General features: G+C 37.4%; 1 protein-coding gene across 1 annotated transcript in view; it reads left to right on the top strand.

Annotated features, from left to right (window-relative positions):
* ELOVL6 (ELOVL fatty acid elongase 6) overlaps positions 1 to 8,305 on the top strand; it is a 58,107-nt gene extending 49,802 nt beyond the window's left edge. The window contains exons 3-4 of the mRNA XM_063310323.1: positions 2,255 to 2,406; positions 7,564 to 8,305. Coding sequence (XP_063166393.1) covers positions 2,255 to 2,406; positions 7,564 to 7,988 — 577 coding nt within the window. The 3' untranslated portion in view covers positions 7,989 to 8,305. The remainder of the gene's footprint in view (positions 1 to 2,254; positions 2,407 to 7,563) is intronic.
* The last annotated feature ends 9,888 nt before the right edge of the window (positions 8,306 to 18,193 follow it).

Here is an 18,193-nt window from a genome sequence, read left to right on the forward strand (position 1 = left end):
AGGAGTCTGGTAGCACCTTTCCAGCTTAACAAATTTTATTAAAAGTCGTAAGCTTTCATGACATACAGTTCTCTACATCAGGAGCACAGAAAGTGTAGAATGCAGCCTAGATTTCTGTTGGGTGTCTAGTGTGAGAGATTTCTGTTGGATGTCTACTGTTAGGGATTTCCAGGAATCTCTAGCATTAGGGAATCAATGCTAGGGAATTCCTGGAAGCTTGGCATTCAGACAAATCAGCCCATTCACTCCACAGTTCAACCCTAAGCTACATATATTCTTTTCTATTGGAACCTTCATTTATTATTGCAAGTAGTATGGAAACCAAGGTGGATAATGAGAATGTTTTTTCAAGACAGGTACTTTAAGTCCATATATTTCAAAGAGATACTCCTTTTAAATCAAAGGCATACATTTCCAATAGAAGTATCTAATAGTTGAATCTTTAAATGGGCACTGAACATCCAAATATATATATCGGTCCAGGATTACTAAAGAGTGTCATGTAAGTTTTATGATAGAGACATGAATTTTGAGTTGCAAAGTCATGGTGCTTCTGGGGCACAAATGGGGAGCTGGTAGACCACATGCAGCCCATGGGCCATCGCTTGCCCATTTCTGCAACAATAGATTATGTACTGAGGAAGATTTTCCACCACCGTTCATATAAAAACATTTCAATAATTCATTAATATTTTAAAACTAACTACAAATTGGAAGCAAACCAAAGCTACAAGATGAAGGGAGAATAAAGGAAAAAGAGAAATCAGGGGCACGTGGAGAAGTGCCTTCAGCGATGTTGATCTCAATATAGAAGAGATCAGGGATGAAATGTGGAGTCCTTGGTGCTTTCTGAGCTTGGTTGTTTGCTTGAAGACATTTCATTACCCGAGTAGGTAACATCATCAGTGCTAGTGAGTGTGGGGTTTGCTCCCTGTTTCTACACAGTAGCTTGCCCTGACAGTTTTGGTGGGGTATGGTTTTCTCCTCAGTAGTTCCTTGATTAGGGTATTGTTTTCTGCTTGATCGTTTGTCTAGTATTAATCCCTGCTTATCTGGGTGTTGGTTACAGGAGAGGATGTGTTCTGGTCTTTTTGTGTCCTTCTTAGCTTCCTTATTGATTTGACTTATTTAAAATATGCTTACATATATGCAAACTAGTGTACAAAGAATTCACACAGAGCCACATATACCCTATGAAATCCTGAAATGTACATTAATGATTACCAAATTGTAAAGTATCTCCAAGTTACTCAACATGCCCATACAATCTTGGGTGAACTGGATTGTCTGAGTCTTTCCAGTCTTGCTGCAGGGCACAGATTAACACTGAAATAGCCTTGGATGATGGATAGTTCTTGTTAGAAAAAAGAGAGAGGAGTGTAAGATTATTGATTCTTCTTGATCATTGCAGTAATCAGATTAGGAGACTTAGTTTCATTTATAATCCTGGATTCATTACAGAAAATTGTATTGAGATATGTCTGCTGGATTCCCTTTGCTCTTTCACATCTTAATGTATAAAGTTGCTTGGAATACTGTTACTAGTCTGCTGTTGACAGCATTCTTTCTTTTATCTAAGGTTATTTAATCAGGGTATTGATTCTTATATAAATGTCATAATAGACTTGTTGAGGCCTCACTAAACTGAAACGGAATCCTGACAAGATTGAAGAAGTATGAGTTGATGATTCATGGGTCTACATTCCTAAATTTTCTCAGCAACTTTGGTCCCCCTACCCCACAAGTTTTGGTTAGGGATTCTCCTTGATCCAGCATTGTCCTTGGAGGCTCAGGTAGGGCATCATGCCTGGACTACAAAAATCTGGGCAGGCATTAAAGGTTTTCTGTATCACTTTGCTGCCAACTAGCAGCCAGTTGAATTAGCCCAGATATAGTAACCTTGGGGAAAGCTACATTAGCAAATCCAAAGTACCTAGCAACAAAGAAATTGAGCAAATAACATAGACCTAACATTTGTATAATAGCACTGGAAAAAAATAACAACAGTTCATCAGGTGCGTGTTTTCCTCTGTCCTTAACTGCTTCCTGGGTTAGTGATTCAGTTCTTTTTACTTTATACAGGTGATATTTAAGTGTTCTGTTTGTTCCTCATTCCTTCATACAAGGATATGTTTAAAAAGAAAAATCATGACCATCTTTGCTAACAGGCATGGTAACAGTCTCTGTAAAACTTGTCTCAACTGTTTCTTACAGTTAATGACTATTGTTTGTTTTTCTCTTTATGGTCACAAAGTATATTTGGTGCTGTTCGAACGGGTGCTTATATGGTGTATATATTGATGACCAAAGGAGTGAAGCAATCAGTTTGTGACCAGAGTTTTTACAATGGACCAGTCAGCAAATTCTGGGCATATGCATTTGTGCTAAGTAAAGCACCAGAATTAGGTGAGTGCCTTTTTTTAACTTCATGGGACGTAAGGAAAATAAAAGAGCAAAGTTGCAAAAGAATTTACCTTGGTATTTTAAGTGCTTTTTAAATATTGCTGTGCATCCCCACAACTCTCATATCTGTAATTTTGAAAATGTTTTCTCACCTGAGCCAAAGTGAAAAATGAAGAGAATACCAAAAAACTCTAGGAAATTCTTAATCGATGCAGTTTTGATTTGAGTTATAAAGGTTTCTGAATTCTTTTCTTTATGCTACTTCCCGACTGTGCCCTTGTGCTAGAGAGTATCACATCCTCCACGCAAGAAATGCTTCACTAGCCCAGAGAATGATTAACGCGGCCACACATTCATAAGGTCCTAGTGCTGTGGAAGGTGCCAAATCTTATTGCGTTTTCTGAAGGGTCAACTCATTAGTTGGTTACAATTTTATAGAATAAAAGAAACAAAACAGATTCCAACTGCTCAGCTTGAAAATTGTGATGTGTACCAAGTCTGGAAGATAGTTGCAAAATGGCATGGACAATTTTATTATATCCCTTTTTCCAGGAAGTCTGGTTGTGAATCACGCTGAGAACATACCCACGCACTTCCCAAATCCTATAACTAAGCTCATTGCAAACACAGTAGAGGTAGTCCTCGGCTTACGTCCATCCATTTCGCGACTGTTCAAAGTTAGGGCGGCACTGAAAAAACGGATGTACATACAATTGATCCTTAAAGTTCCAGCCATCACAGCACCCCTGCGGTCATGTGATTGTGATCCAGGCACTCAGGTGCCCGGGTCACAGTTATGATATTGCAGGGAGCTGCAGTCACGTGATCGCCATTTGTGACCTTCCCTGCTGGCTTTTCACAATAAAAGTCAATGGGGAAGCTGGCAGTGAAGGTCACAAGTCATTCTGGTAAGTCCTTCAGCTTTCTTGTGCTCATGCCGTGTTGTGCCCTCCGCCCTGTGGCCTTCCTATGCTGGAGATGCACTGCAGCACCCTCCTCCCCCAGGCTCCCCCACTTGTGCGCTTTGTTTGTGTATTCAAAAGTAAGATGCTGTAAGTTTAATCAGAACTTGCAGAGTGAATTTGCATAGTTTTAACAAATCTTCATGGCATCTTTAGTATTTAATTATTTTTCTGAAATGTCATGTAAGTGTTAACATACTGCAGATTCATTTAAAAATTTTTTTCATATGTCTGTATGTCAGAGTGCGTTGATCAATAGTTCCAATAAGTGACTTGTTTCATTTGCCCCATGCAGATGACTAATTAAAAAGATGCCCTAGCTTATACTGCTTAATCCAGGTGCAGGATTGCATGTTCCAGAGAAACTCTCTAACGGAGGGGCAGAAGCAGGCTTTTCTAAAATGGAGGGGCAGAAGCTGCCCTTTCTGTCGTAACAGTCAGGAATCACGCTGAGACGAGGAGTAGGTCTCTAGTGTTTATTACTGCTACATAAGACAGAAAATCCTAACTGAAGAAGTGTGGGAAAACCCAGACAGATAAACCCCGAAAGTTAAGGCGGGTCTGATCTGTGTCTCTTTGAATGGCTGCTTAACTCCTCAGTACTACGCATGCGTTTTCCCCCCTGGATAGGGGCCCCCTCCTGCTCGCCATCAGTACCCATGACACTTTCCTTTTGGAATATTCTCTGTCCTGAAATCTGTTGTGTTCCATCTTCCTGTCCTCGGTAGAATAACAAAGTCCTGGCTCTTTAACAGAGTGCAAGAATGAAGCCTGGGGTTGTTTTATTTTTATGTATGTATGTGTTTATTTATTTATTTACTTAGCACATTTTTCTACCACCCATCTCAAACACGATTCTGGGTGGCTTACAATATATTAAAACAACAACGGTTCATATAAATTAAAAACATTATAAAGTATAAAGGTACAAAGAGGTTTTAACCCTCTTTATGCTCTGCATTTTTAATTTTTTATTATTATAGTTACATTAATCTTACATTTTTACTACCTGAATGCTATGGCTCAGATGTCAGTGCATATAATGCACATTTTCATGTAAGACAAGGAGAATTCTTTATGAGTTTTTTTTTTCATTTAGCATAAAATGAAAACCAACATGGTAGTTCTAGTTTCAACTGTTTGTCTCCTTTGTCCTTAATTTTGTCTGAATCCAATGAAAACAGGATAGAATAAAATCATTGGGACTAATGTTTAAGAACACTTTCTACATAGAAATACCAAAGATCCAGCAGGCCAAAAGTAGTCAGTCGTTTTATCATATACTGTATGACATTTTGTTTATAAATTTATCCTCCTATATTCTACAACATTCCCTACACAACAGTAGTGGAAACAGATATATAAAGTACAAAACAGTTGCTTTACAGCACATTCACTAGGTGTAAGCATTCTTTTTCCACAGAAATATCGAAGAGCTGCAGGCCAGAATGCTTCATCGCTGCATACAGTAAAACATTACATAAACCATTCTCTTCATCAACATCAACCATTCATAGAAATACTATAAACAGCAAGTCTGTTCATTTCTATTTGATCTGCACATAGATGTTTGCTTATCCTGAGATTCATTAGGATGGCCCTAATTTCAAATTCCAAATTTGCCGGTGGACATCTTTTGCTGATTGTAAGAAAAGAAATCAAAAATTAAAAATGAGGAATATTAAGAAAGCGTTGTTTCAGTGAATTTCTCATTTTTGGATCAGGTCAAGAGGAAAGACTTTACCTCTGTTATTTATATATTTAGAGATCCTAACTTATTTAAAATGTGTAAAAACAATTAGGTAAATTTAGATAAATCTGATTGCAAATGCTTATATAAATAAAGCCAAAAAGGAAACCACAGTTTTTACTTCTCTTTTACGTTACAGTCTTAAGCACATTTCCTTGAAATTGATCACTGACATACTTACATAATGAAAGTATTTAAGACTGGAATATTATTGATGAGAATACAGCATCTATCCTGTCTTTTGCTGTCATTCTTTATTTGAGTTTTGAAGCACTTGCCTGCATAGAAATATATTTGTGTCTCAAAAGTAACCCTCAGATGGATGTACAGTAGTAGAAAAATGTAATTTAAAAAGTTAAACAATTGAACTAAGGAGGGAAGAAATCAGCATAGGAGATGAAAAAAAAATTGTGGGCAGAATAAGAGTTGCAGGTCCTCAACTAGGGGAAAAAAACCACACCCACCCAGTCTCTGGAAAAAAACCTTGGTTTTGCTGCTTAGCTCACAGCTTTATTTTACTTGTTTTTACTTGTTGCCGCAAACCAAAATACTATGAAATGTTGGAAAGCCATATCTATGAGTTAAATAAAACCTTTAACTCATAGATATGGCTTCTCTAAAAATGCATTCTGAAAAAGACATTTAAAAAGAGCCAAATATAATAATGCTATGGCAAATCTTGTGCCAGAGTCAAAGCAGTTCTCTGGACTGTTTGGATCTGTTCCATGTGTGGCATGTCGGCATTTTTGAGAGCCTAAAAAACATGACATGTGTATTAAATTCCACTATATTGAATTTAGATTGTAGAATTGAGTTTTGGGAGAAAACGGTGATAGTGTATGTACTGTATATGTTAGACTCAGCTATGATTTAGAAGTTCAAGCATATTGTCATGCTCCCAGATCAAACGTTCTCAGAACAATTGATTGGACTCGCATGCATGCTTCAGTCAACATGTGTATTCTTCTTGCGAGTTGAAGGCACGGGAGGGGGAACATCGTTGGGAGTGTGAAATCATTTTGTTTAGACTATCTTGTAATTCCAAGGTCATTTGTGAGGAGCCATTGAAGACAGCTGCAGATGCTTACCCTAACTGGCACAAGAGGGAGGGGTGCATACCTGAGATGGGTAGTGTGGGGTGGAATTTGAATTCACTGAAGATGTTTAATGGGGGGAAAGCACAGGCTTTTCCATTTGCAACTTTTTCCTTTGTACTGAATGCTACACACCATTAAAGAGAAATCTAAGTAATTGCTTATGAGTCGAATTTAATGGGAAGTTGAGTGTTCCAGTCATCACACATATACTCTGAGGCAGTATAGCACACCCCAGGACTAAACCATTAACAAATTCACTGGACTATATTTTTCAGTACCACCTCCTTTAAAAGATCCTTCATGATAAAATCAGCTTTGTATTATGACTTATGATGTGAAAAAACAGATTTGTGGAGATCTTAGCAATTTTAAATCTTTCTAAGATGGAATATTTTGACTCTTGCACAATTTTCACAAAGAAGCCCATTTGCCATAAGTACAGATGGAAGTCTGAGGCTGTCAGTCCAAAAAGAGAGCTGAACCAACAGTGTCATAGATTTAAAGTTCCATTACAATTCAGGGGACTAATGCTTGGGAAACTCATTGAAACTGATATTATTTTCTCCATTACCTTTTTTTCTATTCAAAGGGGTTACTCACATAGAAACATGGGTATCCACAGTGATGGTCACTGGCTAGCACAAGCATTTTTAACATACATTGGATATGTACATGTAAAAAGAGGGAGGACTTTGCTTACCTGGTTGAGCCCACTGACTATCATTGCAGATACCCCTGAATAGATATGCCTCTTATTACAGGTAGGTTTGGGGTGTTTGTTTCCTATTATACTATTATTTTTATCTCTAAAGATCTGAAGAGACTAAACAAGGTTAATTGGGGCTGGAGCATATTAACATGAACTCAGAAAGCATGTTGTAATTAATTTAGAACATAAGTATTTTCTTCATTGTTATTTAACTGCCCTTTTAATTATGGTAATGCTATAGGAACAATTATTATCCATTCTAGAAGTATGATAGATTGTCACAAAGATGTATTTAACTGAAGTTTAATAACTTATGGATGTTGTCTTAATTATTTCTTGGGTATCTTGTCCTTATTAAGAAATGACCATTGAATCTGAAATTAGGGCATTGCAGGGGTTTTCATATGATGTTGTTATACAAACAGATACAAATTAGAGATTTTAAGGCCAGTTTTAAGGTGACATTGCATTCAAAATATTCCTTTAGAAAGTCCTTATTTTTATGTAAAAAAGCACACACATCTTAAAACTGATCTAATGTTTCAGGGTATTTCAAAGGGTTCCTTTGAGGTTTTCTCTTTTCCTAAAACTATGTTGTGCAATATACATGTTTATTGTATTCTACTTTTTGTTCCCCTCTAGGAGACACAATATTTATTATTCTTAGGAAACAGAAGCTTATCTTCCTCCATTGGTATCACCACATTACGGTACTGCTTTATTCTTGGTACTCTTACAAGGACATGGTGGCTGGTGGTGGCTGGTTTATGACCATGAACTATGGAGTACATGCAGTCATGTACACGTATTATGCCTTGCGGGCTGCAGGCTTCAGAGTATCACGTAAATTTGCCATGTTTATCACCTTGTCGCAGATTACACAGATGTTTGTGGGCTGCATAATCAACTACCTGGTCTTTGCCTGGATGCAACAAGGCCAGTGCCACTCACATGTTCACAACGTCGTTTGGTGTTCACTCATGTACCTCAGCTACTTTGTGCTCTTCTGTCATTTCTTCTTTGAGGCATACATTGGCAAAACAAGGAAAGCGAGGAAGGCTGAGTAAAGCTAGGAACCCTACTAAGCCACTGCTCAGGTCATCGACCAAACAAGAAACACAAAGCAAAACAAAATGGCACAACAAAAACCATTTATATGTGGTGCAAATAAAACTCAGCAGCTGTGGACAGATAGGTTTGTTCAAACCAATAAATTTATGATCCTGCCATGGTAAGGATTCACGGAATGATCTTGCATCTTAGCAGGCTGCTGTAAGACATCTTCTTTCTTGCATCTTGTAAAGCAAACATGCATTTAGGATAAAAAAGGAAAAGAAGATCAGAATTTTGCAAAACAAAATATTAAAATATATGGTTGCCCTGATCATAGATGACTTTTATTTTAAATGAAATTTATATATTCTTTCTAACTTTTGTTTTTAAAAATACAAAACTTGAACAAAATTTAAGAAGAGGAAACATACAGTCTGTATCCTAGGAATATACAAAGCTGCCTTATGCTGTCAGAGCATGGTTCTTCTAGTTCCATCTTCTCTACTCTGACTGGCAGCATTCCCCGAAGTCTTGGGAAATGCCTTGCAAGTGGAGATCCTGTTTTTTATACCCAAGAATCTAGGGATTAAACCTTGGACCTTTCCGCAGGCAAAGCATCTGCTCTCCCGTTGAGTCAAGGATCTTCCCCATATAATGCCAGTATTTCTGCAAGGTGGGGAAATGCTTCTTCTTGAAAGGGTTGCACTCTAGGAAGCCAGGTTATAAAAATGTGAGATTCCTATCAAAGCTCTTATTAGGGGAGCCATTTAAATTCCACTGAAGTACCACATGAAAGAATGGTGTCTGTGTGTGCATGAGAGATAGAGGAAGTGGGTGCCTGTGTTCATATATATTCTGTATTATGCTGTCGGAAGACCTGGTATGTGAGTTAAACTAAAGATTTAGTACGAGACAATAATTTTAGGACTAAATATTTTCTTCAGATAATTTTTTCAGAAAATTCAAGGGCATTTTCAGTCCAAAACATGACTGAGAATAGTTTAATATTGGGTCAATTAGTTAAATTCACTGGAACTATTGATGATGGATAGCAGGAGAAAAAAAGGGGTAGGAAATGGTCTTTCACAGCAAGCCAATTTACAGAGACCTCTTCAGCTACTGTGTTGTAATGGCCAATTCTATCCTACTGTTTCAGATGCAGAGGATGTCTAAAAGTATGACTGTTCAGTCTTCATTTAGTTGATATATGTCATCTGAATCACTTATCCAAAGTTATTTCCATAAGCTAGAATTGTTCAAAACAAGAGAATGCAAGTGTCTTTGGACTGGTCTTTGGAACAAAGTATCTTTCTTCCTGTTGATTCCAGTGGTGGCTCAGAGCTCATGACCACAAGTCATTGTTATGAGAAAGTGTTATTTCTTTGCCGTATATCATAAACAGAGATACAGTTTTCAGTGGTGGATGCAAATTGCTGCTCCTAGCAAACAAGTCTCAGAGTCCAATAACTGTGAGCATGGAACCATCATAGACAGCAGTATCCAGAAGCTATCCTAAGATAATACAGCCCTGGATACATCATTAAGTGCAATTGGAAGGAAAGGTAAACAGACAAGCAAAAATTAGCTTTGGAGAGATGTTAGCATTAGATAGATCAGGAAAAAAATACTGTGGTATGGTACATATTTTATATTTTTATGAACTTCAAAGAATAGATATCTGCAACTTTAAATAGTATTTTACAGACTATATTACTTTAGCTAACACTGTGCGGTTCTATTTGCTTCACAAGCAATGCAAAGATGTTTAAAGTGCCCTCCTGTGGTCACTTGGCGATACTACACTAGAAGGCAGACAATGCAATCATTGGAAGCTTTGAAGAGGGCAAATCCTGAATGGAGTGATTCAGTACCACCTCCTTTACTTCATGCTTACTTTAAAAAAAACCCATAGGAAAAATATACTGTAGCATCCTTGATTGCTTAAAAAGACATCTGGTTCTTCAGTCAGCTGCAGATAAAAGGATAACCTATTCCACTCTGAACCTCAGAGAAATAGCTGAAAAGAGCCATATTTTCTACAGAGGAAAAGTAGATTGTATTATCTGTAAGATTTCAGTTCTTACAAAGCCAAATAAAATATATAACATTCCTAAGACTTCAAAGAAACAACTATGTAAATGTAATGTTACAAGTGTGTTAACGTAATATTTTCTCATTTCTATATATTTGATTCTTTTAACAATTAGAAGTACTAGAAGAAACTATTAAAAGCTGCTGTTCTACATAGGGAATCAAACATACATGTAACTACATATATAACCCTTACTGAGTTGTCCAAAAAATTAATTGGGGCCAGGCAGAATCACTTTTTTTCTAATACAAAATATTGTCAACTTTCTTGCTTTAACCTAAGACTGTACAATACATAGTAATTTTACCTTAATTTAGTTTGAACTGTGCTGTCTGTCATTCATGACCCAATGTAATAATCCTGTAAGAAGGGCTTTCAATGTCTCACAATGTTCAGGAAAACTGCTACATTCTGTGTTATGTGAACTGTACTTTAGGGTTGAGGGTGGCTGAGGGAATTGAGAAGCTCTCTGGGGCTTAATCATAACTGTGAAAAATTGAAAAAGAATTTGTGGTTATGTTATTTAAGTTATTGATGTTCAGACATTGTTATACACTACAAGAATAACAAAATATTAACATAAAAATGTAATAGTAAATTATAGGACTTATAGGGTACATGGACATTCAATTAAAATGTAAACAATGTTATTTGGGGCTGGGCTGGGATTTGATATTCCACAGTAAGCCTTCCTTTGCTTTCTTCTCCCGCAACAAATATTCGAAGCAAGTCGAAAGCCTAGGAAAGTTGTGGGAAGGAGTACTTGGTAACTTGCAGCTGTGCCCCTACCGACTGAATCTTCTGTCTCTCTTATAGCTATTTCCATGTAAGCTGATCTGCTCGTTCATGGAAAACTTGCTTGGTCGTTTTTTCCCCCCCCCAAAAAAATGGTATTTCACAAGGGATGCTAAGAATTTTATTGTTATTTCTGCTCCCTGTTAACCAAAGGAATTTAAACGTGTTTTTCTTGCTTTATTCTAATATTAATAATACAGTAGTGATAAGCAACTATTTAGATGCATTCTTAGTATGACTGATGAGAATGCTTTGACAGGGCAGTTCTGAGATAGCTATTCAAATGCAAGTCATCACAGAACTCCACCTAGAGCATTGCAGCCTTATTTCTCTTCCATCTGAAAATAAAGCAGTTATGTTTTATGTATACCCTTATCACCCTTGATATTCTTATCGGAATAAATTCAGCTAGATTACTATTTAGCAATAACATTTGGGTTAAGTTATTGCAAAGTCTGCAAAATATTTTTCCTTATTGGCAAGCTCTTTGGAAACCTTGATTCCTGAAGCTCCATAACAGATTATAATCTTTGCCGAGTTATTTGTACTTTTCTTAGTTGGTGCCCATTCACAGAGTCCATTGCTTTAACAGTTTAGGTCACCAAGGTATAGTGAATGAGTTAGAAATACTTGCATGATCTATTCTTTAGACCTAAAGAAGCTACAGATTCTGCAAATTATCCAAAAAATATGTGAACTAGCACATCTGGAATTACACACAATCCAGAGCTGATGGCGCCATTTTAGACTATAGGTTATATTAAGGCAAGTTTTTCCTGTCATGGTAAACTTTTTCTTGTTGAGCAAGTGAACCCATCCATAGTTCTCAGGCTAAGCTGTGGCCTAAATCTAGAAGAAATGAGTCAAGCTTAAGCATGCTGATGTCAGTGGATTTCAGTCTGTCTGTCTTGGCTGAGCTGTTTTAGAAATAGGGGACTCACAAGTGTATAGAGAGTAACACAATTAAAAAGAAGTAATCTAAAGGTGGAATGGTGCCTATATGAATGTGACTGTTCTGCAGTGGCTTGCAGAATCGGTGATGCAGAAATATGTCTTAGGATTTTGTGTTTCCTGGAGAATGGGTGAATGAATAGTTTGCAAGGCTGGCCATGCAATCATATCATGTTGACCCAAAAACAAGATCTACTTAGTTCAAAAGGACTTTTCCCTAATAAGTTGTGGGAGAATTTTACCCAAACCATGCCTACACTTTTAGCACTCTTACCCATAAATCAGTCCTCCTAAAATCTGTCTCAGTATTTACCACCAATGGGCAGTTTGCATTCCAGTCACCCATTTTAGAAAATAATTTTACTGCTTTTGTATATGAAAGCTTAGCTTATTTGCATCTATTCAGAACATGTAGCTGAAAAATAAATGATGAAACTGATTTTTAAACTGAATGGTTTGTAACACAGTATATATGATGCCAGTATTTTGAACTGACATGAAGGTGTGTAGCTCCAATAAACCATCCAAAAACAATCCAAATTAGTGGTGCGAGTTGGCTTGAGCCAAATATAGAAGGACAAATGTTTCAAAGCCATGATTAGCAGTTTTCTTGCTCTGTGCTTGTCAGTGATGGGGAATCTTGTTCCTCTCTCTCTCTCTCTCTCCCCCCCACCCATCCGCACAGCTCTCCAGGAGTTTTTCTCTTGCCTCCTTTCAAAGAAGGATTTTGAGTATAACCATCTAGGAGAAAAATATGACCACTAAGCATTCAATCCCCCATAATAAATTTCTGTTCCACATGACACTTAGCACAGCCTAGAAGCATACCCCATGGGCATTTTACCTGGTATTTAGATATTCAGCAGGTGAAATTCCCAATTGTTATATTTGCTAGGAGTTCTGACACTTATAGTTCCATTAGAAGGATGCCAAAGAACAACTTAGAGAATCCTCCCCCTCCCCCTTTCCTCCTCCTCCTCCTCTTCATGGGGGAATGCAATTGTAAGAAATATTTATAATTCAGAATTCCTTGAAATTCAGGAAGAAAATGTTTTTCCACCCTTTGCTTCCCAAATTCAGTGGCATATTTTCTTGGGGGTAAATCCCACTGAAAGCCTTCTTATGAAAATTTATTTCTAATTTAATACGTTTGGTTAAACTTTGGCAATTTCATTTATTCCTGCTCTCATCCTATTCCCCATGAAAAGTTTTGAAAAACATTCATTCCAGTTTTCAGCATAATAGGTTCTTTTTCATGAAAACAATTATTTTCTTTTTTAAAAAAGCAACATGTCTCAATGTGGTTAAAATGGCCCTGAAATAATCGTTGCTAGTTTTGAGCAAGCCTGTAAAGAGAGTGTGTTAGTAAACAAAAATGAAAAATGAATCTACACTCTGAACTTTTACTATCCACCTTTTGAATAGTTTCTTGCACAATAAATATAGGCACTCTATTTTCTATTTTTATATGTGTAGATAGCTCATGATTTCAGGAGGATATCACTAAATGCTGATGTGGATCATAGTTCTAACTGGTACTCCTTGGAGAGGAAAGATATAGTTGGTAGGGATTGGGATCTATTTTTTCACAGAGTCATAAGTCATTCATAAGAAAGCAGGAATCTCTAATGCTATCCCCTAGCTGGGGAGAAATGGTCTTTATTTTCAAATTTCATAATTAAATTCATCATGGGAATTGGGCTAAGAATCACACTATGGTTTGCTCAACCTTGGTTTTTTTTTAAATAAATCACAGTTGGCTGGGATTACATAACATGCAAAGCCACCATCTACAATGGGTGATTCATGCAATATAATGAGTCATAACCCAACAAATTATATTGGGGCTCACCATGTTGTGCAAACCAGGACTGGGTTTTATAAAGTGCCCATTTGCCTTTTCAAACGCTTTATCCAGCAGATGAACTGAAGTGAATTTCTAAGATTGCATTGTGAAAACTATAGTACCTTGTATCTTTACAACAGTTACAACCACCATGGTACATAATTTCAGTTGAATTATATCCACTTTGTCAAAAGGATAAAAATTCTTACCAGTCCTTTCAATCCACTATGGTTATTGCAGCATAATATTCGATTTTGAACCAAAGTAGCTAAAGTTTTTCTTGGGCAGTGGGAGATGCCATGATCTCTCCCCAGCTGCCAGTCGTTTCCATTGCTTCAGGGATCTTGCTCAAGAAAGACGTGTGATTTGATCATCTAATCTGCTTAGTAGAACACCGGCAAATGCATGCTAACACCCGAGCTTGGGTGAGCCCTCACATGATTTTCCAAGACAATTACTCATCTCAGTGTGTCAACAGCAGTCTAAGTAACTTGCCAAGCATTTTATTTCTTCTAGAGTCTCACTGTCTAGCCAAAATGGGACCATTTACACCATGTCATTCCTACAGTGCCCTACTGATTTCCAGCAAGCTCCTTGATCTCACCTGTCTTCATTCTCCAGAGCCATTTTGCATCTTAAAGCTTGAATCAGATGTATGTTCAGATTGAAGTTGTCTGTAAAGTACCTATAACAGTGTTTCTCAATCTTGGCAACTGCTGGCTGGGGAATTCTGGGAGTTGAAGTCCACATACTGTATCTTAAAGTTGCCAAGGTTGAGAATGATCTATAATGATTAGGGATAGCTTTATTTTGCCATTTTCAAATATGGATGTTTCATTCCATAAACAGAGTTTTTAATTTTAATTTTATTTTGGTATATCAATATTCTAAATAAAATGTGATTTTTTTGGTTTAAAATAACACATTTGTCTGTGTCTTTTTATATATTATTATATATTATTATTTTATTTATTTTATATCCCGCCTTTATTATTTATTTTTTTAATAAATAACTCAAGGCGGCAAACATACCCTACACTCCTTCCTCCTCCTATTTTCCCCACAACAACAACCCTGTGAGGTGAGTTGGGCTGAGAGAGAGTGACTGGCCCAAGGTCACCCAGCTGGCTTTCATGCCTAAGGTGGGACTACAACTCTCGGTCTCCTGGTTCCTAGCCCATCGCCTTAAACCACTAGACCAAACTGGCTCTCCAAACTGGTACATCTGATACACCTTCTTTGTTTTTGTTTTTTTTAAATGTATCATATGTAAAAACATTCTGAGAGAAAGAAAAGTATTGTACCCTTGTTAAAACTGGTGTCCAAAAGCCCAGTGAAACTATTTCTGGTCAGTATCCTAAACATCCATATAAATCTTTGTTTCCAAGGGAACTCCAGAGAACTACCGTGGTTTAGAACTAAGCAAATTAAATGGGCTTGTGATAACTGTAACTCTCTGCATCGCTAGTCTTTCTATTTATTTATGGGGGAAGAAACAAAAATATGTTCTTGTACACCTGATCTGCAAAAATCTATGTTGTGATAAAACTATTCCTGGGCAGCATTTTGATCATGTTTTTCTTTACCAGTGTTATGAGCCATAACTTAGCACATTAAAAGTTGTGAGCTTCTATAGAAACACAGCACTCCACATTGCTATCCTATCCTATTCATTTCTCTACTGTTTTTAGATGGAAAAGAAAAATATGTGTAATGAAAGGCCAAGCTAGCACTCCCTTTCAACATTGAATATGTGATCAATTTATAATTACTTAAAATCATCTCTGTGCCAAGTGCTGTTTTTTTTTTCCTGCAAAGTAGCAGCCCTCCTTCTTGAATCTACCTCTTCCTAACCAATGGCCGTTTTTTAGCCTTTGTCCTTGGTCCCAGTCAGGACCACTGCTGTGAAATAACTTGAAGTGCATTTGTGTTACAGTGTGCATGCCTGGGAGAAGGCAGTGAGCAAAACCAGGAACAAGGAGGCATAACAAACCCAAGAAAGATACATTGATTCACCCTGGACTTTGTACTAGAATATATATAGAGCCTTAACCTCAGTCCTATCAAAAGATCAGATTTATATCACTGGTGTGGAGTTGTGGAGTTTTAAAATGAAGGCAATGGGATCTTGACAGACAATAATACAGTAAGCATAACGTTCCAAGTATTTATTTTATTTGCCACCACAGCTACATGGACTCATGGTGCTTGTAAACAAAACAAAATGTTGTTGTAGCAACATACATAAAACATCAGAGGTCTAAAGTAAATATCAAAATAGTGAACTGCTGTAATCATATCAATATTAAATATTGCATCCATGGTAGAACCATCCTCAATAACTCTAAAATAATAATACTATCAAACATCATGCAACACCTCCATCAAGATTACCATCTACTACCAAAATATGGAGCCCCAATTCTTGGAAAAACATTCAGATTTGTTTGCCTTTCTACAAGCTTTTGATATTAAAGCCAAATTCACAATGCTATCTTTAGAACAGTCATTGATCAGGGAGAGATAAATAAGAGAAAGACAGTAACATTCATAATTAAAGAAAATTATATTAACATTTGCTCAAACTAGGTAATTCATTAAATGAGAAGACATTCAAATATAAGTTATCTGAAGTATTATTTGCTGTCAGATCCTATTAGCTACCACACCAGATTTGGCTATATTATATATTATAATCATAATTGGAAAGAAAGAAAAATAAATCAGTACATTCTAAAAAAAAATAAAAATTGTAATTAAGTCACAAGAATCTCTACAAAAGCTATGGATTAAAAAACTGTGAGCTGATGTTTCCACTTCTCTGGATCTAAAAAGACATACTCATTCCTCATAAACAATTGTATGAAATCTGTCCTCTAACTGCTGATAGTATGATAAGGAAACATGCTAACATGGAGGTGGTGGGGGCATCTCTGAGGGAGTGGTACCAATGGTCTTGAAAGAGGAGATAGTACAAAATGTCCTCAAGAAACTGTTGCTTGCCTGGTCTCCAAATTTATCATCTTAGGTAAGGTTGTAGAGAAGATGGGTGAGCAACAATGACAGAGGCACTGGATGAAACATTATCTGGATCCTTTCCAGCGACGGTTCAAGCCTAAGCACGTGACAGAAACCAAATTGGTCAGTCTTGTGGATGACCTGGAGGAGGACCTAACTGGGGAAATGCAACCTTCTGGGTCATGTATCTCTCAAGATTATTTAATACCATCAACCAACAACATAGTATCTTTTTTCCCTTTTCCCTTTTCCCTTTTTTTTCCTTTTTCCTTTTTTCTTTTTTGCCATCTGCAAGGCCTGGGGATTGACACCACTGTTTTGCAATGGTTCCACTCCTTCCTGAGTTAGCAGACCTAATTGGTGTTACTGTGGAGGAAAGATAGACCCTTTGGGCATCTCAGTGTGAAATGCTTCAGGGCACTGTCTTGATCCCTATTGTTTACCATCTACATGAAGTTGCTGGATGAATTCATCTATCAATTTGGAGTGGTCCACTTCCAACCTAGATCAAGCAGGAGATGTGATAGAAGTTTTGACTTAGTGCTTGGAAACTGTGGGAGACTGACTGGAATGGAACAGATTCAGACTGAATTCCAGCAAATGATGACAATAAAGAGACACTGGGGGATTGGGGAACAGAGTCCAGAGCAGCCCACAACATGGGAAAGGTTTGTTCCCAGAGATCAGGAAGTTTCCCACCCCCACCACCCCTCTGTAGAAATAATGCTCTTCCACAGGGCTTTTGGAGTGGAAAATTTCTAATTTGATAGCAGTGGTAGGATTTAATGGTTTAACTTATTTTTTTTTTAAAAAATCCATTCAATCATGTCTGATTCTCAGAGACCACCTGGACAAGTCCCTGCAGTTTTCTTGGCAAGGTTTTTCAGAAGTGGTTTGCCATTGTCTCCTTCCTAGGGCTGAGAGAGAGTGACTGGCCCAAGGTCAGCCAGCTGGCTTTGTGCCTAAGAGGGGACTAGAACTCACAGTCTCCCGGTTTCTAGCCTGATGCCTTAACCATTACACCAAACTGGCTCTCTAACTGAACGTTAGACTTAGGCTTTTAGAATCCACCTGGAGTGAGTAGCATACAAAAGTCTGCAAATAAATAAATTCCATATCCTGGGAAGTAATTATTCCATTGTTTTTTTCTGTGCTACTTAGATCCAGCTTCAACTCTTATAAGCAGTTCTGGATACCACCGCTTAATAAGGATTCAGAGAAGGGCAACAAGGATTATCGAGCAACTAGAAACTAATGTATCTCCTTGATGGCCTCATTAATATGCATTCCTCTAGTCCTTGGGTAGTCAGAAAAGTACACAGGCATAATTTTCTTTTTCCCAATGGCTAAGCTCTAATCTACTACGTAACAAGGCTTGTGAGTGGTCCTGTCATGACAGCTTTACCGCATGATAATTTAAGGGCAGAGACTTGCAGATTCACCTAGCTTTATTTCCCTTCCACCCACCCAACAGCCAGCCAACAGGAAAAAACATCACCAGTTGCTTTCTAGGCTTA

Source organism: Candoia aspera, chromosome 8 (assembly GCF_035149785.1).
Source record: "Candoia aspera isolate rCanAsp1 chromosome 8, rCanAsp1.hap2, whole genome shotgun sequence".
Classification (NCBI taxonomy): Eukaryota; Metazoa; Chordata; class Lepidosauria; order Squamata; family Boidae; genus Candoia; species Candoia aspera.